Source organism: Micropterus salmoides, unplaced genomic scaffold (genome assembly GCF_014851395.1).
Source record: "Micropterus salmoides isolate LMB-PRFRI ecotype aquatic unplaced genomic scaffold, ASM1485139v1 Ms_hic_scaffold_15, whole genome shotgun sequence".
NCBI lineage: Eukaryota > Metazoa > Chordata > Actinopteri > Centrarchiformes > Centrarchidae > Micropterus > Micropterus salmoides.
Window position 1 is genome coordinate 7,609,424 of NW_024040596.1, and position 26,647 is coordinate 7,636,070.

General features: G+C 39.8%; 1 protein-coding gene across 1 annotated transcript in view; it reads left to right on the forward strand.

Moving 5' to 3' along the window:
* Positions 1 to 26,647, forward strand: part of lrp1bb (low density lipoprotein receptor-related protein 1Bb) — a 264,366-nt gene that overhangs the window by 105,013 nt on the left and 132,706 nt on the right. The window contains exons 4-12 of the mRNA XM_038720173.1: positions 7,857 to 7,976; positions 8,603 to 8,731; positions 12,509 to 12,766; positions 13,676 to 13,838; positions 22,371 to 22,593; positions 24,050 to 24,242; positions 24,402 to 24,545; positions 25,811 to 26,047; positions 26,238 to 26,418. Coding sequence (XP_038576101.1) covers positions 7,857 to 7,976; positions 8,603 to 8,731; positions 12,509 to 12,766; positions 13,676 to 13,838; positions 22,371 to 22,593; positions 24,050 to 24,242; positions 24,402 to 24,545; positions 25,811 to 26,047; positions 26,238 to 26,418 — 1,648 coding nt within the window. The remainder of the gene's footprint in view (positions 1 to 7,856; positions 7,977 to 8,602; positions 8,732 to 12,508; positions 12,767 to 13,675; positions 13,839 to 22,370; positions 22,594 to 24,049; positions 24,243 to 24,401; positions 24,546 to 25,810; positions 26,048 to 26,237; positions 26,419 to 26,647) is intronic.

The following is a 26,647-nucleotide window of genomic DNA, read 5'->3' on the forward strand; positions in this document are numbered from 1 at the left end:
GCTGAGAAACAGTGTCACTCTCACCATTCATACTCTGCCATCTGTGTGGCTGAATGTGAAAGGTCTGAGATACTTCTGCTCAAGTGGTCTTCTAGAGATAGATGTGTGACTTTTTGTTAGTGTAGTTTGAAGTGTTTTCCAATGATATGAATAAAACAAAAAAGGTTGAACTGAAATTTGAAGTGTAAGGTGATATGTGATGATACTGCAACTATTGATTTGAGACATGCTGTAAACTTCAGGGGTGCACTATTGAGTAGAGCACACCATAGCCCTTTATAACCTACATGAACAAGGCCCTGAAACATTGGTTGTGTATTGTTAGTGATTCCTTTTACAACATTCAAGATTTAGTAGGACCTATTTTATGGTTAAATTGGTATTCCATTTCACACTGAAGCTTGCAAGTTAGACAAGGTAGCTTCCTCAAAGTGGTAGCCTAGCTTGCTAACATTAACCCTGATAGACTACTTTTCGGTAATCTGATATCAATACCTGCTAAGTCATCAGCGGCTGCTGCACAGCTCAGTGTTTTGTTAGCTAGTGTTATCTCTGTCTCTGGATATTCCTTGATCCAGTTGTGATGAGGCGGCAAATGACCAGGCTGTCAAAACTCACAGCAGCAGGTAGTCCTGTAACCTCAGCACTATTTGAGTGTCACAAAGCAGTGTATGGATTCACAGAGAAGTTTGGTCCCCCTCCCTTTTGTAAAAACTGGGTTTGCAGTAATTTAAGCACCCCGTGCAGTATAGTCTGTCAGAGATGTATTGGCATTACAATTTCCAGATCACTAATAGAATTTAAGCAAATCATAACCCCTATAACAAAGCAGCAGAACCTCCTCTGAGCTTCACATATCTCAACAGACATTTTCTTTTTTCACCAGGCATAATGTGAAAACAGATGGAATTAATTTTGTGCAATTGCTAGAATCATTCTGTTGATACATCTGATTAGAGCAAATTAGACTGCCGTAGACTGGAAATTAGACTGGGCTTGCTGTTGTGAATGCATATGCCTCTGTTTCAAGCTGAGTAATATTTGACTGTATATTTCAGATTTCTACATTGTGAAATGGCATGGGATGACTACTACGCTGTTTACTGTTAAATATCTGTTTGCTCAGCAACTCATGAATATTTCTTCGTGTGCTCTGAACCTCAGCGGTTGCTTCTTATACGGACATTACACTTATTGGAGAAGATAATAGAACAGATGAAGTATGCTGTTTCTAATCTTTGTGGTTACAATTCATAATTTGAGTGTACTCTCAGCTTGCCAATGCATCTTTCCTCATTTGTAGGAGTAAGATATATGGTTCCATTAAGCATAGATCACAGAAAATAAAAAAGCTTTTGCTAAGTACCTACTGTAAAGCATATTTCTTCCAAATACTGTATATTTGTAGACCATAGAATGAAGGCAACTACATGTACTTCACTATTGACTCATGTTCTCAGAGGTAGCACTGCATAGCTCTAGATATGGGAAAAGCATCAAGCAGGCTCGGTGGCAGATATACAATCCCCACAGCACTCTGTGTTTGCCAAGAGGGAAAGCTGATCATCTGCCGTCTTTGAGCAGATATAAGGATTAGCTTTGAATATCTTCCGCCCAGCATGTAGTCATTTTGCATACTGCTTCACAACAGGAAAGCGTGCTAGTTACCGCACCACGCGATGAATAATAATGCACAGGTCACAGGGGGTCTATGCACAAGCTTGAGAACGAGGAAACAGTGATGGCTAGAAGCAGTGTTTGTTTTTGACCCACCTGTCAAGGGCTGACCATTTTTTAAACAAAGCACCTACTACCTTAAAATATTTTTACTACGCAGAATTTTAATAGACATTTTGTATTTTGCAGAATGATTTTAATAGTTTTTTAATTTACATATAAGTGTGGGAGTTTGTTAGCAGAAGTTAATATAGACTATAGAGAGAGGATGTAATTATACAGAGATTTGGATCTGAACTGGAGACATAATACATCAATATTACATATATTTATTTATATGTATATTATAACATTTTCCCACTTACTGTCAGGTCTGCTCGAGAATTCGAACACCAATATCGCCTACGTACTTTTTTAAAGTTAGCAGAGAGGCTAACTGTTTCAGAATGCAGCTTTCTCTTACACCCCTGTAGGGACAGCACAAGAGGCTGCCAGTCAAGAACCTGTTTCATACAAAACCATTGCTTTTCTTTGATTTGATTGACATACAGTGTATTCAAAGTGCATGGCAATCAGAAGGGGCAGAGAATGTCTGTTGATACTGAGCCATTCAGATGCTAATGATAGCAGCCAGTGACAATGTATCTATCCAAGCAGACACATTTTACCGGCATGTGGCTCTTTGTAGGTGGGTGTAATTCTGGTTATATCCAACCTGCACCTTTTCTCAGCCATTGCCATCATGATGGCTGATTGTTTTCAATGTTTTGTGATTTCGCTGTAGCTCCACTTTGCCAGGAGTGTGGTCCCTAGTCCACCACAATATGTCCAGCACGATCTCACTCCATATACCCCTCAAAATAACCAAAACACATCCTGGTCCTCTGAATTAATTTGATGTAAATGTTTTGCTTTTACAACTAGTGGCTCATATTCACAGAAAATTGTGGTAAGAAGGCAGCAGCAGATGGAGTGACCTAAGTGACATAAAATAGCCTAGCCTATTGTATAGTTTTTTTTTTTCGTTAACTGCAGCTACTGCAGCACATGAGTGAATTAAGGTATAAACTTGAAAAACTTGCAGTCATCCTGATAACAGAAACCATGCCAACCAAGGTAAAAAATTAATTAATTTATGCGTATTATTCACTTCATTCTCTCAAGCTCAGGCTGAAATATAGTGTGTATTCTGATATGCACTTTTCTAATTTAGTTTACCCATGCATGATAAAAATTTAAACAAATATCACTAAATTAAAGAGTAAATGAATGAGCTCCTGAAAAATGTTTTTGCCATAGGTGTGCAGACAAATATAATAGGAGCTGTAAGGCAGTGCAAATGAGATCACTCAGTTAACTATCTAGCTATCAGCAGAATACACCTTTGAGCCTTTCAGAAAGTTGGATTAGAGTAACCAGAACTGCATTCACCAGCCGATGTGATGTGCTGAGATAGCCCTCCAATCCATATAAACATTTTGTCTTTACTTAATCTAAAACATTATCAGGCTGCATTACATTTCCTGCAAAACCTCTTAGCCAATGCAAATTAGTTATATGTTGAGGAGACAGGGTTATATCTCCAAGGGTTATTCGAGTGCAGTAAGCTCCAAAACAGGAACTAGAACTTTCAAACTTTAACATATAAGGACAGTTTTTAATATACATTTAGTAGGCATTTTGGAACTGTTATGAGCCTTGCTGACCTTTCTGACTTGTTTGGTGGTTTAAAAACTCTTTCTGTATTAAGGATGTTAATTTGCTTTGTAACTTAAGGTCTGGTAGGTCTTGGTAGGGATGAAATAACTTTTTAATCATTTTTGTTTTCCAGCGTGCATTGTTTGAAACTTCTGTGCAGTTTGAAGCTTTGATAGTTTCAGCAGTTTGAGAACAACTTGGGACCATACTTCATCAGTAAACTCTTTTTTTTTTTTACACTGAACAAACCATGAACATGGGCAGCATACATGTGTTTACAGGTTTGAAATCACTCTGCGGGATGAGAGGTCTTGATAAATGGACAAACAGATGACAACAACTAAATCTTAGTATTTTCCTGACATGAAGCTTTGTTTATGCTACTAATGCACAGCAGCAAACATGCTACTATTTTCAATTATGATCAGCTGAGACAAAATTGTAGTTTTACATTACTCATGCAAATAAACGTAATTTATATCATACAAATATATTTGCTTTAAGTATTTGAATTGAAGAAAAAATGTGATGAACAAAATATATATATATATATATATATATATATATATACCTATATAGTTTGCAAAATAATTTATTCCTTATTAAGATGACTCTAATCAAAACATATTTTCTCAGGTTCTAATACTAATAATAATGTGTCATGCTTTGTCTCGCGTGGACTCTTAATTTTAGATAAATGCCTGCACATTCATAGTGTAGCAAGGGTGTGCCTGACAGTCACTCTTTTTTGATGGGTGAATACATGGAGACTAGAATTGCCAACAACATGTCAACAACATAACCTTAAAATACAGAAAAGTACGCTACACCACGCTCCTCTGAAAGGGTTTGTTTCCAGACTCTCTTAAAAGTTTATTGAGCTCCAGCTCTTTGCTACCTCAGAATCATTTCACCACTATATTCCAGTGAGAAGTATTAATAAAAACCCGAACAGGCTCTCTCTGGTCATTGAAGACCAGCCTACTGGGCATTTACCATTTTAATACCTTTGTGTTTGCTTGCTCTCACCTCAAAATGAAAATTCAGTCATTTTCCACTCAACCCCCTGTCAGTCAAAACTCCTAAGGGCTATATGAAAACCAAACACACAGAAGGTTCGCCCCTGTAGCTGTGAAAGGTAACAGGGGCATCATTTTACAGCCTGCATACTTTAATATCAACTAGAAAAGTGCACTAAGTAGAGTGCAGATCTCCGCCAGGTGTGTCTGGGGGGCATGTGGGTTGGGAAAAGGGAGTGCAGGGCGAGCGGTGTGTCCAGCGTGTATGCGTTATAGTGGTGGAATGAAGGAGAGAAAGTGTTTATGTCTAGTATAGTATAATGTATGTTTTCTTATATAGATGTGTGCAATTTTTTAATAGTGTTTTCAGTTTCTCATGCTTAGGCAAGTGTAATGGTATTGCAACCGAGCGTCCTGGGTTCGCCTAACTGTATAAACTTAGGTGGAGTATGCGATTCTGGAGAAATCCAGTTCTATGAAAAATACCATGATATAGAGTGAACAACGACACAGCATGTGATGCAACTAATGTTTGCTAAGTTGTGAGTTAGCAAGCTCATGCCACAGTTGCTGCTGCAAAGCTAACATGCAGAGAGGACGAGACGGTCCCAGAGCCAGCACACCGGCTCCCAACAGCGATACACTCAACTCTCCTGCTGCTATAGCAGTTACTTGACACACAAATCATGGTTGAAATGGTTGGATTTGTGTTGTGTGGCAGGGTGCAGGCCACTTTGTTTGTTTCCCCTTTACAGAGGCAGGGCTGTGTACAAACTTCTCTTCTGTGTACAATCTTTTTTCAGCGCACACACAGAACGGACAGCTAGCAAACTGTGAGGAGATATTCGCTGAATCTGACAAAAATACGTGTATGGATTAGAATGGCTTTAACCTTGCCGATTGCTGGAAATTAATTTGCTATGTCAGAACGCATATCGTAAAATTGTGAATATTGCTGTGGGATAGAGTGACGTCACTACAGTTGAGAATGTAGTTGGACTGCCATACCAGCCAGCCTGTCTCTTTGGTGTTACGGACAAAAGTCCCCGGATCTCTTTTCAAGGAACTAAAAGGTTCCTTCAGCCCATTGTTGTGTGGGTTTCCACCGTGGTCTAAAGACCTGCGAAGATTAGGCCGTACAAAGCGATGCACAGACATCATTATTTAGTAACCACTATTCATGAGTAAAATTTATAAATGAACATCAGGTTTGACTGGAATATAATGAAAAACTATAGCTATGCTTGACAATTTAAACCCCTTTTTTTTGTGTGGGAGTATATTGAAGAGACATGCAACAAAGTTCTTAAAATAACTCCAGCACAGAGAAAGAAACACAAAAATAAAATCGCGACAGTTTGGAAGGTTATTAAAACATTTCCAGCTGACAAGAGCTGCAGATCAGCTGCAGGACTCACGTCTGTGTTGCTTGAGCGTACAGGAACAGGATTTTTAACGAGCTTTATTACCAGTTGTAATCAGCTGTTCCTTTTGTTTTGGAGAGAAGGAGACAGACTTAGGCTCTGTGTAAAAACTTCCTGACTGATGGAAAACTTCGGACCCAGTATTTAGCAGTAACTCCATCAGCTGTTCACTGTAAACACACCACTGCACGCTGGCTGCTATTTCTGAGCAATACATTTAATGCCAACGTACGATCTTAGGCGGACATCAGCGGGACTTGTGTGTGCTATCTGACTGTTGATAGTGATTTATTGTTTCGCAAACAACAGTGGTCAAGAGAGGAGCAGTCGTAGAAAAACAGCCGACATACTCGATTTGAAGCCAGTAGCTTCTACTCGCCCATTCACTGCAAGGCAAGCCCCACCCATTTCGGAAAGTACAACCCCCTGAGCAAGGACTTTTTGGGGGGTAAAATAAAGAATATAGAACTAAGTTTAGACCCTGGTCCCTTCGGTGGAAACGCTGTGAGTTCTTCGAAAAGGTTCCTCGAAAGGTGCGTTGGAGAAGGCAGTGTGGTCAAAGTTGCATATTTGGCTGCCTGTAGACCCGTGTTCGAATCCAGGTGGGGTGACTGCTCTTGCCTTTCGCCACGTGCTAAAAAGATGAAAGTCTAAGCTTTATGTTCACTCATTAAAATGTTTTTTTCAAAAATTGTGAATCACCGCAACCATGAGAGGTCCTTCATGCGTACAAAAAATATTAAACTGATGGGTCAAGTAGTCAGCGAGATTACCTATGGACAGATACGACCAATGATGATCTCCTCTAACAGTATTTTGTACACACTTCAGTGGAGATTATACTTACATAGTAAAGAATTCTATGACTATACCTTGAGTAATTTCATTTTAGAATCAATTAAAACACTTTAAATTTATCTTCTGTGAAGAAGTGTAGTGTGTGTCAATGTTTCATGCCTCTGGCTTGTTAGTCAACAGTTTCTCACCACATTTCATTGCTATATTCTTCTTTTCCTTCACTTACAAACTGTTTTTCTGATTATCAGTTGACATATTGATCTCCAACAAGCACTCACTAAGAGTTATATATTGCTCTCCAAACAATTCACCCGCGCCATTCATCTCAGTGTGTCAGTGAGCTAGCAAGAAAGTTAGATAGCCTACTGTAATGAAAAATGGACTTCTGATAACTCAGTAAGTGTTTCAGCGTGTCTGATCCACTGACATCACATAATTCCAACTCTTAAAAATCAAAACCAAAGACTGTTTTCATTCAGAAAGCAATAATCACTGAAGCTTTGATTGTCATTCAGTCCCCACTGTGCTACCGAACATAAATACACCCTGTCAAGAATTGATTTGGTCCGCTGCTACATCATTTCATAATGTCTTGAAATGCTTAGCACAGGAAAGACCAAGGACAATCAATGCAAGCTTTCATCATTATGTTTAGTAGTGGCATATCAATCTTTGTGCAATTAAATCTTTGTTTTGAGGGTTATACTTTCATTTGTGCTATTCTGCTGAACTTTCATCACACCATAATTAGCTGTTCTTTGTTCCTTTCTGTAGAAGGATTTGTGCTATACAGGGCCTACCAATCACAACATTCAGAAAATACATGGGAAATCACAATGTTGGCACTTCCTGAAGGCTGCTACCAGTCAATCAGTGTGTCAGATGATGACTTTACAATGCAAGGCTGGTAATAATCATACTCATAATCATACAGAAATCTTTGATTGCTCCGTCACAAATGGCTTTTAATTCTCCACTTTATCCCCTATGACATTTAATAATTAACACAGTGACATTCCTTTCACTTGGTCTTCATCACTTCCCTCCTATAGTGATCCTGTAGTTTTTTTTTCTTCAAATAATTTCCAATAAATTCACACCATTTTTGAGTCCATGACACGACAAGAGGAAAACTAAAAAAGTAGTTTCCCAAGTCAAAAGTTATTTCCCATTCCACTTACTCTTTCATACCCCTTTTCTCCTATTCTCACTTTTCCTCTCCTTCTTTTTCACCCTGCAGAGCTTCTGTCGGCCTGCCATGAGCTCCGGTGCCGCTACGGCTGCGTCATGACGAGAAACGGTACCTTCTGTTTCTGCGCTGACGGTTTTGAGGTTGGCGAGGACGGGACGAGCTGCAGAGGTAGGATTCATCTGCACTGGTGGGGGCCTCCTAACATGTTGCCCCCTGCCTTTCCTCCCTCTACCCCATACCAATCCATCCTTTTACCCTCAGCCAGACTTCCTTCAGATAAATAAGCAGGAGGTGCTGGGTATATGAAAACCATCTGTCTGCAGGCAGTGCATTACACCTCCAACACACTTGCATACACACACATACTGTTTTTACAGCACACAATTTCTCTGTTTCTTTCTCTCCCTCTTTACGCTCTTCATGTGTGCCACGGGCCTGGTTTCTGACAGCCAGCAAGAAAGACAGGATTTTGATGTCAAAGGTGCCTCTGGAGTTGTAGTGTTTTACTTGGACTCTGCACATACCTTATATCAAAAACATGGCATACAATTGCATAATTGTCCTTGAGGAAGGGCTTTAACAAAGTAGTACTGCTCCTGAATTTGATCCTGTTTGGGGAAGTCATGAGAGAGTGGTTTATAGGGTACTGCAGCTCCAAAAAAAGGCACATTGGTTGTAAAAGTAATTATGCCTGAAGTGCCAGAGTGAGGCCATATTAAGTATACTTTATGTATTTGGGTCATATTTGAGCACACCTAATTTGTTACAAATGACTCTCTTCCTTTTTCCATAAGATCATGATGAATGCGCCATGTATGGCGCATGCAGCCAAACCTGCACGAACACCTACGGGTCATACAGATGCAGCTGCACAGAAGGATACATCCTGCAGCCTGACAGGATATCTTGCAAAGCCAAACAAGGTGAGCGGCACACTTGCACTGGGAAACAACATAATCTGCATAGTATGTATGTTTCATTTCTAATAATAAACAGCGGTTTTGTTCAACCGGAGTGGAATTCTAGCTTATCGTCGCCTTAGTGCTCACTAGCTTTGGAAGGGCAAGATTAATGTGGTTTAGCAGTGACCACATCTATCACCCACATGGGAATGGGTAGACATGGTCAGGCGAGGATAATGATAAAATTAATGAGCATGAGATTTTAAGTGGGAGCAGTCTGGAGTATTTTGTGTGGAGACAATGCCCAGCGTCACCCTGATTTATGTTAATGCCTGATGCCGGTAACAAATTTGTCCTGATGAGTAAAACAGCCTATTTAGAAATATACGACCAAAACAGGTATTGTGTTTTGGTGGTCCACCATCCACAAGCAAATAAGCTTAACCTTGTGCAATAAATTTTTTTTGTTGTGCATCGAACCATAAAGCAAAGCAGATTTTTTTTCAGGATGTTGTCACCATGGCATATATGGGTTGAAAATAGCTGGAGGCCCAACACACCTAGCTGGGGAGAACACCACTGTTGCAGCTTTTAATCAATGTGACTGGTGTCCTACCAGGAATAAACTGAATATGATTACCCATAAACTTAACTGAACCCAATGCTCACATGCATTAATATTAATTTTGCAGAGAGCGATAGTGGTACGGGGATAACTATAGGGTTACCATTAGTTGTTAAATCTCATGAATATAAATTTCAGACAGAGCTCTCTGAGGCCAGAAGATGATGGAGCAGCAGGGAATGAAAAACATATTAACGTGTTGAGTGTAAGATTGAAAGTAAAACTCTTGATTTAATCTCTTCTCATTTAGATCAGGCTAAAGTGAAAGGTACAATATTTTGTATTACATTTGTGTTCCGACTCAACAGCACGCTGATGGTTTTCATGTGTGCTTGATAATGCACTTCACTGACTCATGTGGAACACCAACCTGTAGATTATGGAAGTGAGGGGCAATTGCATGTTGCAGAAAAAAGACTTTATTACTTATTTAATCACTGTATCATTGGATTTTTTCATTTAATAATTATATATTTTTAACAATTCAAAGACCTTCAGTGTGTAATTTCCAACCTTCCCACACTGGCCTCATTATTTCTAAATGAAGACTTATTTAATTAGATTAGTTGGATTTATCAAGTAGTTTCTTAAATTACATGCATTTTTTAGTTAACATAAGTAAAAATTGCATTTGTTGGAGACTTTTTTTCAGATGCAAATAAATAAATTTTTGTTGTGCTAATGAGTATTCAAAGGAGCATGGTGTATGTACAGTAGGACTGAGTCACAATAAGCTGCAATCCCCAGATTAATCAAAATTTAGTAACATTTCACTCCAGTGCAATGTTGTGGCTCATTGCTGTGTTTTTGAATGCATAAAAAACAGCAATAAATATGGAACTCTGTGAGAGAGAAATAAGCTATATCAGGCATACACAGGTATTACATGTTAGTAGGACCAATTCACTGTTGGTTTTGGTCTTATTATTATTAGACTTTTTGAGTATCACCACATACTTAAAGTCCAACTAAAATTAAATTACAGTTTTTTTCTGCTATACCACACAGATGTGCTCTGTAAATCACGTGGCCTGTGCTTTCATTTGAGAAAAAAAATTAACCAAAAGGGAGAAATGTATATTTGGTAAGTTTTGATTTCCTGATGAAGCCCCATATCTTTGCATTCATGAAAAATTTGGTTCCAGTCAGATGGCTTCATGGTCAACAATATTTGCATGATGCAGTTACGCAGTAAACATTCACCAATGAAAATTGCACTGCTAACGTCAGTTTGATTAGTTGGTCAGTTGAAACATGTTAAACAGCATTTACACAACAGTGTTTAGTCAGTCTCCTTTTTACCACCAACCATCACCCACTGGAACAACCTTGAGGTCACGCATCTCTGTCAGGCCTTAGGCCTGTACATTGTTTAATGTTCAGGGTCAACAAAGATTCACATACTCCTCAGCTCTTGGGTCTATAGTAATCCATGCATCCACTGACATGGACCCTTCTGCTCTCATTGATAGTCCCATTTTTTCAGACTTATTTCTAAGCTGAAAATGAGTGACACAAAAATGGAACCCAGTAAGCTGTATAAATTAAATCCAACTTACAAATGGGCCACAGTGGAGAAAAATTCATGATGGCCTTGAACTCACCTGATCTGATGAATGGCATATCAATATATGACCAAAATGAACATAGCCCTACCATATATCCCTACCAGAGATGGTGTAAACAAGTCCACTGATGATATCAGTATAATATTTCATAAGGCAGATATTAAAGCTGACCGTATAAAACAAACACTGAAGCCTTTTAAAGGTAAAATGCCAACAAATGGTTTGAACTGGAATGCAAAACCATCAGAAAAGACATGATAAAAATAGAAAATGAAAAACATCTCAGCCATGCGTAAATTGATGCAAAAATGAATTAACATTCAAAAGGGAGCACAAAAATGTTTTAATCACCTTAAATCCCGCCCCCTAGACACCCGCCACTCCAAAGCCCTCCAAACCCAAGAGCTGAGCCCAGAAAAGGGTCCCCTATGTCAGTTCGTGCTGAGACTACCTGCCCCCTCTCATATTCTGACCGGTCTCACAACAACACTACTTTCCCAACACCAATCAGAGTAAACCAAATTATAAAGCAATGTAAAGAAACCTATTTGGAACATTGCAAGAAGAAATAAAATGCCAAAGAAGATCATAATGTTATCTGGCGCTAAAAGAAATTATGAATTGGCAGAATATTTCTCTAGTCTTACAGATATAAAGCAGAGACAGATCCTAACCAAGTACAGCGTTAGTTTGTTTACTTTGTCTCTTCTTCTTCTACCAGAGCTCAGCCTGCCAGCTTCTGTCAAACAAGGGCATGCTTCTCCAGAGTGAGGAAAAGCTGTAGTTCTAACATTATTTTTGACAAAACACTTAATGTAATTTTAGTGGAAAGACACCATTATAGTGTTTGTCTGTAATTTGTAAATTTTTCAAATGTGCTGTATCCAGGTCTGTTCTAGAAGATATTTACCATTATTGCTACATCAGCTAAGATTTTCCATGCATGATTAAGAGTCAGGGCAGGCTATCAGAGAGCCTGATCAAAACCCCATCTACCCCCTAGTGTGGGAGAAAATGTCTGACTACTAAAAGTTGATTCAGAGGGATAAGGGGAAGCAGTTATATGACCAGACATTCTGATGCATTGCCTTTATTAGGAGAGTAGCCCTTAGTTGAACTTGTGTGGAAGATGGGGATAAATAAGGGCCGTTGAGCCTAATGTCAGCCAATGTGCACGGCCAATTAAGCCCATGAAGTAGCTTATCTCACTTTTACTACAATGGACTGTCCTGCCTTGGCTCCCAGCAGGAGGGAAGGGATAAGAAAAGTCAAGTCTACCACTGGAGTTGATGTTTTTGGATTTGTTGTGTTAGTAATAATATTTTTTATTTGATTGCTTTGGTGCTGTTTCATCTGGTCACACCAAGGCCTTCTTGCTGTCTTTCTTTGTTTCCATTTATTTTCTCATTTTCAGTGTTTGTGTGTTTCTCCTAAGCATTTTGGCCATCATGACTATATTTAGAATTTTTTTTTCCCTCTGTTCCTTTAAAAAAAAAAGAAAGTAATCTTGTCTTTCTTTGAGTTCAGTTGGTCCCTTGATGTTTCACAAGTACAAATTGTGCTACCAAAATGAAGAAACCCTCTATATTCTCCCTTAAACCCCAGATCCTGGTGACAGCCGTCCGATGCTTCTCATTGGTGGTTCAGATCGGATTGTCATCGCCCATCTAAATGGAACAGGCCTCCAGCCCCTGAGGTCTCTGAGTGTAAATGGAACATTGGCGTTGGATTTCCAGCACCACCAGGAAAGTGTATGCTGGGTCCTTTCTACAGAGTCCTCTGGGCAACTCCGCTGTGCTGAAATGAGGAATCTGCGTGGTCTCACACGGGAACAAGAAATAAGAACACAACAAAGTTTGCAACGTACGTTTTCAGCTGTTCATAGTTGCCTGTACTTACAGTACATATTCCTTTCCCTTCCTTACCTTTCTGATAAACTTTCTGATCTCAAATCATCTCAATCAACACTCTAGCCTACAGGAATAGAAGATAAACGCATCACCCAGCTCCCTGTTTCTCATTCTCTCTCATCTCATTTTCTCTCATACTCTTACCTGTGAGGCCTCTCTCTATCTCTTCATTATCCGTGCAGTTGATGGCAGGTTAGCCTCAGCGGTTTCGGCTGCTCACCTTTGCCCTAGAGCTGTCATTCAAACCTGCAGGCTACACAAGCTTCACTACTTCAGAAGTGCTCTCTTCCCTTCCTTTTAGTCAATCTGGTCCAGATTCTCACAAATATCACACACGTTTGATATTAAATGTGCATTGTTTTCACTGGTTATTTCTCTATTTTTTTTGAGGTTTTGAGCCAAAGCTTGAACTGTTTCTGTGATTACCTGCTGGTGGATTCATTTAGAACAACTGCATCAGAGGTGCCATGTTATATTGTCCTTTACAAAAATGTAATGGAGACCTGCCAGTCAATCAGAATTAACAGTGGCTCTGATATAATTTAAAGGAGCACTGCACAAATTTTACACCTCAGAATCGGTTAACTAATCGTGCTGATTTCAAAGGCGTTTAAAAGCTTTTGTTTGTCGTCTCCTTGGCCTCTCGATGGAGGTGGAGAGAATTTAAAAAAAATAGCCCAATGATGTCATCAGTAATCTCATCTTGTGTTAGGAGTCTAGATATTTTAAACAGAAAGTTGCATTATGGGAAATGTAAGACCCATTATTGTTGGTACAGGACTAAGTTATACATACAATATGTTGAAAAATCTAAAGTGTATTATATATTCTAATATAATCTAACCTCTGTTTGCCATTGCAGATGTGGAGCACATGGCCATTGACTGGCTGACAGGCAACTTCTATTTTGTTGACCGCATCACTGACAAGATATCTGTCTGTGACCGTGGTGGGGACACGTGTGTAGCTATCGTACAACTAGACCTGCTGAATCCTAAAGGAATAGCTCTGGATCCTCTCATGGGGTAAGTGTGCTGAAGCCTATATACAGTAATACACCATCTCTGAAAGCACTGCAAGGCTCATTTATCATCATGCATCTTTTGCTAAAGAAAAAAAATCGCGTAAGAAGAGAAATATTCACTATGCATAACAATTGACTTGTCTGGAAGAATGTGAGTGAGTTACAATGAAGGGATTTAAATGATTCCCTGCCCTTCGACTCAGCTCTTTTCTCTTTGAGCTGTGTAATTTGTTGGATAGCTGGTGATGCTTCAGACAGCTTCTACTGTCGAGACATTCATTTGTATTCACTGATTTCACCCCACATCCCTCAGTAGAAAATGTCCCTACGGGGCTCTCCATTACAGGATTTTTGTCTCTGTAGAGATCACAAAAAAGCTGAGCAAATGTGGAGTAAAAAATATCCCCAAACTGCTTATAGTGAAAACATGAAACATTTTCAGCATGTGGTCAACAGTCACAGAGATCACAATGATGGAGAACTTATTATGTGTGAATCATGCAGAAAAACAAAACAAAAATCAAATCAAATCTCATTTAAATAAATTGCATGGACCATCTGTACCTGAATGTGAACCACTTATCAGTAGCTCATTGCCTTTTCAGCCTGCTTATTTCCAGTGAGCAAGAGAAGAGCAGGGCCATTATATAACCAAGATACAAGGACAGGCACCAACCTTAGAGATGGAGCATGTTTCTGATAGAGATTTTAGAAACTGTGATCCACTAATAATAATGGTACACCTTTTCTTTTTAGTTCTGGAGCTTGTAGCACAGTAATGACAGTCTCCAACATCGATAACAATGGAAGCAGCTTGCTGCTGTGCACCAATTGTGTTAAAGGGTAACTTTGGTATTTTTCAACCTGGACCTATCATCCCATGTTTTTCCCATGTGACTAATTGGGACAACATTTTTTGAAATCGGTCCAGTATTGATTGAGCATGCCGCAGTAGGCAGCAATGAGACAGCGCTGCAAGGTAATCCTTGTGGGCAATTGCACCACGTCACTCTCAATGGCCACTGGTCACAGGCTCAGATTTTAAGTGTATGTTAACAGTTGAAAGGATCCCTACAGAAATAAACCTTTTTTTTAAAGAGTATATCACTCTTGTCAAAGCCACCAGACTCCACTGACAAAAAGAGGAATTTTCTCTCTGGTTTACTTCTGACTCGATCGGTAACTTTGTGTTATTGTGTAACTTTAGTAGTTTTAACCCTTTAAAACAACAAAGTCACACAAGAATGTAAACAAAGTCACACAGTAACACAAACAAACCCCCCCCCCCCTTTTTTTTTTATCAGTGGAGTCTGGTGGCTTTGAAGAGAGCGGTATACTAATGCTCTGTGGTTAGACAAATAATCTTTAAAAATAGGTGGATCTCTGTAGGGACCATTTCCATTATGTGGTCAGACACTTGTAATAATAATCATAATCAAAGCCTGTCAGTGACAACATTTAGTGGACTAAATTTGACAGGCCGCAAGTGCCCGCAAAGATTACGTGGCAACCAGGCTGTTTCGCTGCCTCCAACTGCAGCGCATTTGTTCATTACTGGTCTAATTCCAAAAAATCTTGTCGCAATATGTCACACTGACCCAAAAACATGGGAAAATAAGGTCCAGGTAGAAAAATACCAAAGTTATCCTTTAAACTGTGTCATGACAAGCCCCCATAGGGCCTACACAATGTAATCCTTGAATCTTAACGTAATTAATTTGATCCTTGAAGCGGAACTACATTACTTCTTTGTGGATTTCCAGTTTGCAAATTGTACTTCATTCAGTGGCTTTGTTTACCACTATAAGGTCGGTGGGTCAAATCAACATAATTAGCTGCTGGTCTCTTAATGACATGGTGAGTTTTGATTTGGTTGGCAGCGTCTCTGAATTCTCATTAAATTGTGGTTGGCCATTGGAAAGCAATATGGCTTATGGTAAAAATACTGTAGCTTTAGAGTTTCTTCTTAAGGTGGCTCCCTCTGAGTCACCTCAGATATGTATGGCTGGGTTTTCTGCAATTTTATCGAAATTTCCACCACACCCAGTGTTGTCCAGCTCTGCTGGTGGGGTTACACGGACAAAATCTCTTCAACCCAATTGAAATCATTCTACATAGAGATTCCATAAGATGTACATTTACATGCCCTAAAGCATGAAATCAGAATATACGTCTTTTGATATGTGCAAAGTGGTTACGGCCGCTGTCAAGCATTTAACCTGGAAATGTATCAGAAGAAGAAGACAGAATATCTCTTATTCTGTTGGCTGCATTCACATGTAGGCAAACAGTAAAATTATGTGAGGGTGGTAGATAATAGCCTACTTGCAACGGAAGAGCAACAGTAGACAGCATTACCGTCCACAGTTAAAATATTTTAACTTTTTTAACTTTTTCCACAATGGAATTTACAACCTGATGTTACCTACCTCCCATACACAAGGGTGATCTGGACAATGAGAAGCTAATAATTTTGGTGCAACAACATATGATCAGCTTGAAATCCTACTGAGATTTTACTAGTAAAGCAGACATATAACAGGCACTAAGCACAGATTTGGGTAGAATATCAGCTAATTTAGGTTATATGGAAAGTTTGTTGTGCTGGCTAATCTGGCTAACTATTAACTTTGTGTAGGCAACGCCACCACAGCAACAAATCGTCATGCGTGTTTTGCCGTCCTGCCATTCCGTCAACTCTTTGTTTTCCCGTGCCATCCAGAATTTGTTGCCTATCTGCCTGAATTTATGTGAATGCAGCGCTGTCTCCAACAAAAAAGTTGATTCACAGGCCACTTTGTTTTGCTGCAGCCATGTTTCTGTCCCTCCCATAAACTTGTTCATGTCACCAAATGTTACCCAACAAAATTGCGCAGAAAGAATCTATTTTTCTAACCAGAGACAAACAATCAGATAAAACATTTACATGGTTATTAGGTGGTGATATGTATCCTTTTGAACGGATTAATGCTTACTTACCCATTTGAAAATTCCTAACGATTGGGATGAATCGGGTCCTTATTAAGTCTTTTCTCATTGAGGTGGTTACGGAGGCATTTTTTGTTCGGATTCGGCTATTGGGAATTGGGAATATGGGTCCATGTAATACTCCCACATGGGGGGCAAAGCATGTCTTTAGAAACATCAAGATCAATATTATACGGACACATGTTAAATCAAATCAAATCAAGGTTATTTATAAAGCACATTTAAAAACACCCAAACTTGACCAAAGTAAATAACAATATTTATACATTATAGATTTAAATAAAAAATATGACAATTGAGTCAAATATATCATAAATCACATAAATCATCCAGAAATTGGCTTGAGGTTGCATCAACTGATATAGACATTGTCATTAAGATATTTGTTAAAGTGGTATTTGTCGTACATACTCAAAAAAACATGCTTTTGTTTATGCTATTCATCTAAATTTAAGCCCATTTATATAGTCTGCTGGACCACAAGGGAGCTGAACATGTAGCCTGCTGGCTAGACTGTATGTACTTTTGGTGGAAATGCTGCTTTAAGACACATATGTTTTCTAAGGCTTTTTTCTCTAATTGGTGATACACGGGTACAGACGTTTCTGAAGAAGCAAGCCTGAGAAGGGTCTGTCAGCCTTGAGCAATGGAGTGAAAACAAAAGAAATCAGGAAGGTGTTAGATAGCAGCACAGTGTGAGGAACAGTGTTTATGGAATAGGCTCTGGTTTGGCACTATTACTGTTGTTTGATTTTCTCTCTGCCTCACTGCCTTTCTCATGATCAGTTGAGGCATTTTAACTTTGCTAGGAGAGCTTTTTGGATTGTAGATGGTTTTAAGGGTGTGTAAAATCCAGTGTAATTATGCTTTACAAGATTAGTAATGCCTAGGTTATGTAAAATGTTGTGTATGTATGAAATATTCATTGGTGTGTGTGTCAAGTTTCCATGTTAGCATTACGCCACCACTAAGTAAACAATGTCTCCTGGAAATCAAGTTGAGATACTACTAATATGTTTGCCAAATAATGGGAATGACATAAGTCTTACTGTAAAAATCAAGATGGTCAAATATGGGTTCTGTACTGTATATGGTTAATAAAAAACTAATACTATGTATTAAATACTATACTATTTATACATTACAGTCATGCTATCAGCTCACAGCATGTTAACAAGCTCACAATTACAACATGTGGATGTGTAGCAGTCTTTGTTCGCCATTTTAGTTTGTCAAGTGTGCTAACAAATGCTAATTAACAATAAACACAATGTGCTCGTGCACAAGCTGCACAGCCCCCCCTCTTTGCGCATGATCCCACTCAGTCAAGTTCAATATCTTCAGCGCGCCGCTTTAGAAGTTTTACAAACAATGAAATTAAAGAACCATCCCTCCTTTTCCGTCCCTCCTTTTCCAACATCAGCGCCTAGTACAAAGCATGTGTGTGAACATATCCTGGCTCCGCATGGAGCTTCAGGCACATCATGTGTGATGCCACGGCTCTCGTATCGACGAGTGGCAAAGAGGCCTGACAAACAGTAGGGAGTATCTTTTGAGGGGGGGCAGTGGTGTAGCCTCTCTGTGAGACATTCTTGCAGCTGCATCTGAAACCTGGGGCACTCTTCCCCGGGCTGTGAAGCATTGGAGGGGCGTCTTTGAGGAGACGAGTCATGGTGAGAGGGACTGGGACCCTGGTGAGAATCTTGACGTGGAGAGCGAGCCCTACAGAGGATAAGATTTCAAGGCAACCGGCTCCTTCTGCGGCTTTAAGAATTTGGGTTTGGTGGGAGGAGCCTAGCAGAGTGATACTAGCAGCAGAGAGAAATTTTGCATTATATGTTCAATTGTGACTGCTGCGTTAAGGGATCCCCAGAGTTTATAGAATTCCTCCTGTCAGGACCATGAGTGTCGGTACCAATTTTCTTGGCAGTCCATCTAATAGTTTCACTAAATATTAAGATATTTCACTAAAATCAGGGTTCGAGTTATAATCTGAGCTTCATGGGGGTCTCATTATAGGCCACTATCAACATTTGTCTCTCACACACATGCATACACATAAACACACACACAGCAGTCCACTACTTGCCCCATATGTCTGCGATATTGTAACAAAGTTCAAGTTTTAATAGCCTGAAAAATGCCATCAAAGACTATTGCTCAAGGAGAGACGCCCTTAACGGGTTATTATTTTACGCACTGCTGGCCGCCAGCACGCAGTAGCAAGCACATTATTATATGTAGCACTGTACTAATTGGAGGATGCATCAAAAAGCCAATAATGCTAAACAAATAAACAGCAGTCAATACAGAGTCTAATACAGTATAATACAACTGAGTTTTGGGTCACTCAATCTGTTCGGTCAAAACTGTACGCACGTGGGTGATGGTGGAGAAGTGCAGCCATCCTGTCAGTCATGCGGTGCGCAGCGTAGTTCATTAGGAAAATAGTTAATTTAAGTCTCTTTATCCTTTTAATGTAAATAATAATACGTATTAATTACAATGAAAAATTATTCAAGGATATAAACAGAATTTCTAGGACATGGCTGCATCTAGATAACCAAAATTGCTAAAAACTGCTAAAAACTAAAATGAATTGCTGAAAACTGCTTAGAACCATGAAGTCAGGAAGTGGCTGGCAATACATTATAGATATGTGTTGTGTTGTTAATATAAAACATAAAAACTAATAAAAACTTACAGCCTTCAAGCCACTAAATAAGTGAATGTATTGTTTTGGATTTTTGAAGAATTGTATTAGAAAACACAAATATACAGAAAGACAGATATTTTGAAGTAATTAATTTACTTCAAGAGGAAGAAAATCTGCTATAGCCTACTGTTAAAGGTTAAACGTGAACTTTCATTTGTGTTGAAATGCAGTTTGCTACCAACAGCAGATACTTGTAGTTATTCTTCTTGACTCTCATTGATATTTTATTGCAAAGGTGCATTCAAGTCTGGGAAACTGCAATTATGATCAAAGCAGCTGAAGAAAATTAACATTTTACTGACACTGCCGCATAAAATGGACAGAAAGCTACTACTTGAAGAAAAATTTGAAAACAACTTTGGGGTACATGCCTTTCATTAATTGCCAGTTGTAACAGTGTTGATTCAGCCTTCTGTTACACTGTAATTTTCACTGGTGCCATGCAGTTTATTTTATCAGGGGTGCTCATTTCCAACAACCAACATGGATCTTGTTGTAGCTGCCGAAGGCACAAGTACTGCATCAGCACCATCCTAATCCCAGAAAGCTATCATTTGTATGCCACGTGGAGGTGCACCTGTTTGGGGAGCTGGGTTCCTTGCTGACGCTGACAGTTCTTCAGTGCAGCCTGGTCTGGGGTTCAAAGGGCAGCCCATCTCTCCTCTGGCTTGACTTGTGCAGATTAAGTTGGCTTCCCATCGCTCTCTGGCTGTAGCTCGTTATCATTGGCGGCTGTTGGAGCTCCGTCCTCACAGAGCCACAGCAAGACAGCACGGCAAGCCTTCCATGTTAATTACTGAATGTGCAGACCTGAGCAGTTCTGAATACATAAAATGACAGTCCATGAGATCTTTACTTGAAGTTAAAGAACATATCAGTTATTTGTCTGATGTTATTCAGTCCATATTGTAAGAAGCAAATTAGACGGCACTTGTTTTCCATGAGCGCTCAGTATCTGTCTCACATTCCACTGACTCCCTGTGTCTTTTAGAATAGATTTTCAAGCCCTGCTCACGGTTCCTCTGTGCATCACACATTGTCAATCATTTTATGTCTACTCACATACCCTGAGGTCCTCTGCAGCATTCCTTCTAAGTGTCCCCAAAATTACCACAAAGAAAATGGGAAATGCTGCTTTTATTGCATTTGCCTCCAGGGTATGGAGCTTCAATTTATCAGAGAGGCACTTTTAGAAACCATTTAGGAACATTCTGATACTGTTTTTGGAAATCTTTATTCTACACCCTGTTTATGTATTGTTTAAATGTATTTGTATTTATTGCATCCATCAGAGCAGGGGCGTTCCTCTCAAACTTCAAGAAACTCTTGAAAACTCATCAAGAACACTTTTTCTCTTGTAACACCTCTAACCTGTAACATGGACTTCCTGTGCTCTTCTTCTTCCATCCCCTTACAATCCTCTTGTATTGATTGCACTTTGTTAGCTCTCACTTCTTTCCCTAGATATTTACTCCATTGTGATGCCATCCGTGCTATTAGCGCTTACTATTATTTATTGCTGCCCTTACTAGTATGTATTGTCAGTTGTAGATCTCGTGCTGTATTGATGCTTTATTGATGCTTGTTTGTTGTTCCTCAAATATAAGTCGCTTTGGATAAAAGCGTCTGCCAAATGAGCAAATGTAATGTAATGCACCTCATAAATGTGAGACCAATATTCACTTTTAGTTATGATTTGGAAAAACATCAAAATGATGAAAATACCCAGGGCTATAGACTGCTAGGTGCCCCACTTTCCACATGATCTACTCCTTTGGTGGATGCCCAGAACGGCATTATCACCTCATGTTGTGCTGGGCAGGTAGCATACAGTTGGCACTGAAAATGAATGGGCTGAAAGAAACATATCAGCTGCAACAATTTTGCTTGGGATTGTCGCAACTTGCGTCACAATAATTTGAAAGATGCTAAAACTATTTAAATGCTCTTCACATAGGGACTTAATTGTGTCTAAGAAGCCATTCTTTTTCACATTTGTAGCAAGCACACAGCAGGTGTATAGCTACAATTGAGAGAGGCGCAGGCAGGAGTTTTATGCTGCTATTTTAAAGCTTCTCTTATTTCCTCTTGAGAGACGAGTGTAGGTGTGAACCCTTTGTGACTGGATGCTTGGGACTGGCTATGGGTAGAGCTTTGCTGACATAGCCACTGATCTAATACCAACACCTGATCATAATTAGTCTGACAACCTAGTGATGTGGCTGGTCTTAAAATATATAGTTAGCTGAGGATATGCTGACTCTTGCCCTCACACAGTAACACTAGTTACTACTGTAGGTAGTGAACGTTTTAGCCAGCCATGCTATTTGTGTTTGCAGCTTACATCAGAGCAGATAAACACACATTAATTATTTAATTCATTCCTCACACTTTTGCTCTGTATTTGTGGTTTTGGATAATAATAATGAACCATAAATTATACATTTCATCCCCAAACTCTTTATATGCTCAGTATCAGTCTTACTTCAGCCCCACGCACACTGCCTTTTGATTGCTGTCAAATCAAAAGCTTGACATGCCTTGTTACAGTTGCTAAGCTATGACTGCAGTCAATGGAACTGAATAAACATATTATAAGGTTTTATAAGCAAAGTGTCATTCATTTTAATCGAAAGGCTTGACGTAAATGCAGCATTAACCAAACGAGCCAGAATAACAAATGTTTACAGTAAAGAAAATCTGTGGTAATGATTTACTTACTGTATGTAAGTAGGTGTTATGAAAGAAGCAAAGAATGAGACCCTGCTCTCCCAACAAAGTAGACTTCATCCTTTACAGTATTTAATCACTGAAACACTCCCTCTGCAGAATGCTCTTCTTTACCGACTATGGGAACGTGGCCAAGGTGGAGCGCTGCAACATGGATGGCACCAACCGGACCCGGCTGGTGGATTATAAAATTGAGCAGCCCACTGCTGTGGCATTAGACGTGGTCAAGAAGCTGGTGTACTGGGCAGACGCCTACCTGGATTACATCGATGTGGTGGATTACCATGGCAGAAACAGGCACACCATTATCCATGGGAGCCAAGTGAGTGTTACTTTCACTGTAAGCGCTGCTTTTTGTCTTCCATGAGCTCCACATCATAAGGATCCACTATGGACAGATGTCAGTGTGAATCTGAACAGACAATTGGCTTCTCTTATCAGTACGTTCTCCCTCTTCATTTGAGAGACTCCAAATTGATACATGAGAGGGGGTTTCTAATTTTCTGATTTAGGGCACCGTGCTTTATCACTGCAAGACAGGTGGTATATTCACTGCTTGTTGTTTTAATTCACTCTTCATTTTCACAGAACAGATATTTTGAATGGGGTATAGGTGGTTTATTAAATAGAAGGAATTGAGGCACAAGTGGGGCTGTCTTCCAAATGAGCATATCAATAGTCTCTTTCCTGTAGTACACTTTTAAGGCCTTTCATCACAGATTATGACTATTCATTAAAACACCCTTTCAAGCAAGTTGGACTAGATTGTCACCTTTTATGAGGAAAGAAAAACCTGCATTTCAAGCTTTTTATTATGTATGCAGGTGTTCTTTGCATAATTTTGCCTCCTCCATTAACTTGTGGCCTCATTAGATAGAGAACCTTCACGTCACTGCATCTACATGACAAAGGCCATACAGCTCCTTTCTACATCTTTTCCATGGACTGTATACAGGTCTTTTCTGTCATAGTCAATGGTATCAGTGGTCACAAGTTACAATTTATCTCACAGTTTTACTCACCACATTGTTATGCAATTTTATATGTTTTATATTATCCAAATATAGTTGAGTACATTCAGGGTTTTTTTCATATTTTACTTTTTCACGTTTGAAGCTGATCATACTTGAAAATTATCTGTATATTTTAAGTCAATCCCCTAACATTTCTTTCAATTTCCTTACAATTGAAGTGACATTTCCAAAAAATCTTCTCAAAATATCCTCCATTTATCCCTCTTATGCATTTGATGAATCTTGTTGATTATGTAATCATATTCAATCCAGCAAGTAAAAAATAGCATGCTTTACATATGCTTTAGGTAAATATGCAAGTACAGTATATGCACACCTTTTTAAGTAGGTGTAGAGGCCAAATTCCATAGAGAGAGATGGTTGAGTGGTTTGTTTGTTATTTATTTATTTATTGTGATGCATGTTTCTTGGTGCCCCTGATTTTAAGGTGTGACCCAGTGAGCTCAAGTATACTTCCTGTGATCACAGCTCATCCAGCCATGTCGCTTTGAAGCCATGGAGACTGTTGTGTCAGGGCCACTGGCCTCCCTGTGGAGTCCAGCTTTTGACCCCGATTGGGCTGCCAAATGTACAGACAGCCCTACCACCCTCTCCCACCCGCCTCATGCTTGCTGCATGATTAAAGATAAAAGTCCTCTAATTTATTTTTGGTGTTGTTTTCTTTGTGTCCCTCCTGCAGTTTACTTATTTTTGGTTTCGGGGATGATGTTAAAAAAACCCACCATGGATCTCCTTCTTTTTCAGGTGTCGTACATTTATGCATTAGCTGTGTTTGAGGACTACCTCTATGCTACCCACTCTGACCCATCCAAAGGGAGTTCCGCTGTGGAGCTGCTACAGATCCACAGGTTCAACATCACAGCAGAGAGCAGGACAACAGCCAGCCTGGGGAATACTAGAAGACTCCGTGTTTACCACAAACTCACTCAGCCAAAAGGTAAAGAACATTTTAACTGTATAGGTTAACATGTGCAAGTATGTGTCAGAGTCTTCCCGATCTTGCGACTCACAAGCTAGAACCTGTGTTTGTACGCAAAGAGGAGGCTTTATTGGTTGTTTAGGTTGTTTTCTCTGTCCTTTCTGATTTTGTCCACAGTCAAGAGTCACGCATGTGAAATAGTTTCATATGGAAAGCCAGGTGGATGTTCCCATATCTGCCTTCTGAGTGGCAGCTACAAGTCCAGAACCTGCCGCTGTCGTACTGGCTACAGCCTGGGCTCTGATGGACAGTCGTGTAAAAGTGAGTACATATTTTGTCTTTGATGTGAATAGCTGCATCATTGTGTATTTGAGTACATATCATATATATCCTGTAAAACAGGCATGCTTTTATTGCATAAAAACCCAGTTTTAAAGAATTGTGATTGGCAGTGCTTGCAGTTCTTCACAAACAAGAATCCTGACTTGTGCCTGAAAAGGACGTTCCGCATTGGTGCTCTTTTAGATATTGATATGTGCCTGTAAAGGTAATGTGTCATAAGGGTGTGCCACACATGACTCGGCCCTACACTGACAATAATAAACATAATTGCTTGTGGACACAGACCCATTTGAAAGTGATGCTCCGCTATCGACCTACTGTGATTGATTATTGCCATAATGAGGTCTTAAGTTTGTCTGCATTTGTTGGCTGGTCAGATCAATTTGCTGGACATTGTGTAGATGACAATAAAAGCAGAAGATCAAATTGATGACACAATTTGATGGCCCACCACTTTTCGATCGGGGTAACGAAGCATCGGGAGGCTTGGCATGACACATTTGATTTATTCCCCCCTCATACATGTTCTGATGACACCAGCTATCTCTCTCTTGCTCGCGCTTTCTCCCTCCCTAAGCATAATGATATTCGGTGCTAAATGATAGTGCTTCTTCATATAGCAGTCACCGTGGGGTTTGATATCTGGGACTTTTGCAATGCTTAATTGTCTCCTGGGTAGTTGGTCTCTCCCTCAGAAAATGATAAATTGAAGTGAGGTATGTGTGGTCCTCACCCCCAGCATCCCAGTCTCTTGGGTAGGGGCTGAGAGCGAGGAGGGGTCTGCTTCTTTCACTGGAAGCCCTCCTTCATTCCTCCTCTTGCCTCTCAGGAGGATCCCAAAGGGTTCGGGAACATACAGCCCCCTGAGTGGCTGGCGGGCCGCCGAGGAGTTGCCTCAGCTTTCTAGGCCTCGTTGTTTGCCTTTCTACCCAGACACCATGTTATTTTAGATCAGAAGCAGCGTTCACAGCCAAGATAAGTATTGCCATTGTCTGTTTGCTCAAGCATTTTCCTTGCGCTATTGTCAAGGCAGCTTTGTAGCAGGGGCATGATTGAAGGGGAAGAGTATAGTCATTGGCACAGATTACTCACTCCATTAAAGTGAATGGATGACACTGGCTCTGGCTCATAGATAAGAACAATGTGACCGATAAGAGGGTTTAATGCTGGGATCAGCATTGATGAATTAGACCAATTAATTGACAGTAATAGTAAAAAAGGGTCCGTCCTTTCTTGCCTTGTAGAGCCCAAAAACGATCTCTTCCTGTTCTACGGTAAGGGGCGTCCCGGAGTCATCCGAGGCCTGGATATGAATATCAAGTCCAGCGATGAGCACATGGTGCCAATCGAGGACCTGGTCAACCCTCGAGCCATCGACTACTACGCAGAATTGGGACACATCTACTTTGCTGACACAACCAGTTTCCTTATTGGGCGACAAAAAATAGATGGAAACAGCCGAGAGACGATACTCAAAGATGGTGGGTGTGAATGCTTTTCATTCATTTCAGACATTCTTAATCTAGTCAAAACACAATCTGAACATAGTTAAAATGTACTACTAATGTCTTTGTACCTTGTCTATAGAAAAAATATTTATACAAACAACATATTGCGAATGATAAAGTACCATATATTGCAATGAGTTCTGTGCTGCTGATTCTGTTGTAGAACTTGACAATGTTGAAGGAATCTCAGTGGACTGGATTGGGAATAACTTGTACTGGACCAACGATGGCTACAGGAAGACAATCAGCGTTGCCAGACTGGAGAGAGCCTCCCAGACCAGGAAGACTCTGTTGGAAGGGAATATGTCACACCCCCGGGCCATTGTGGTTGACCCTCTTAACAGGTTAGGAAGAGAAAAACCCCCCACTGTTAATTGTGTTATATGAAAGACCGACTTGAATAATCCTAAAGCCAGTAGCCGTTCCAAGCAAAAAATGCTTGTAACAGGTAGAAAAATAATAACTTGAGTATGGGTGAAATGAACTAGTCACATGCAGTCTGTGGATGAATAAGGTTAAAAAAAGAAAGAAAAATAATGTCTCCTTTTTGTCTTTGTTCTGTTATCTTTACCA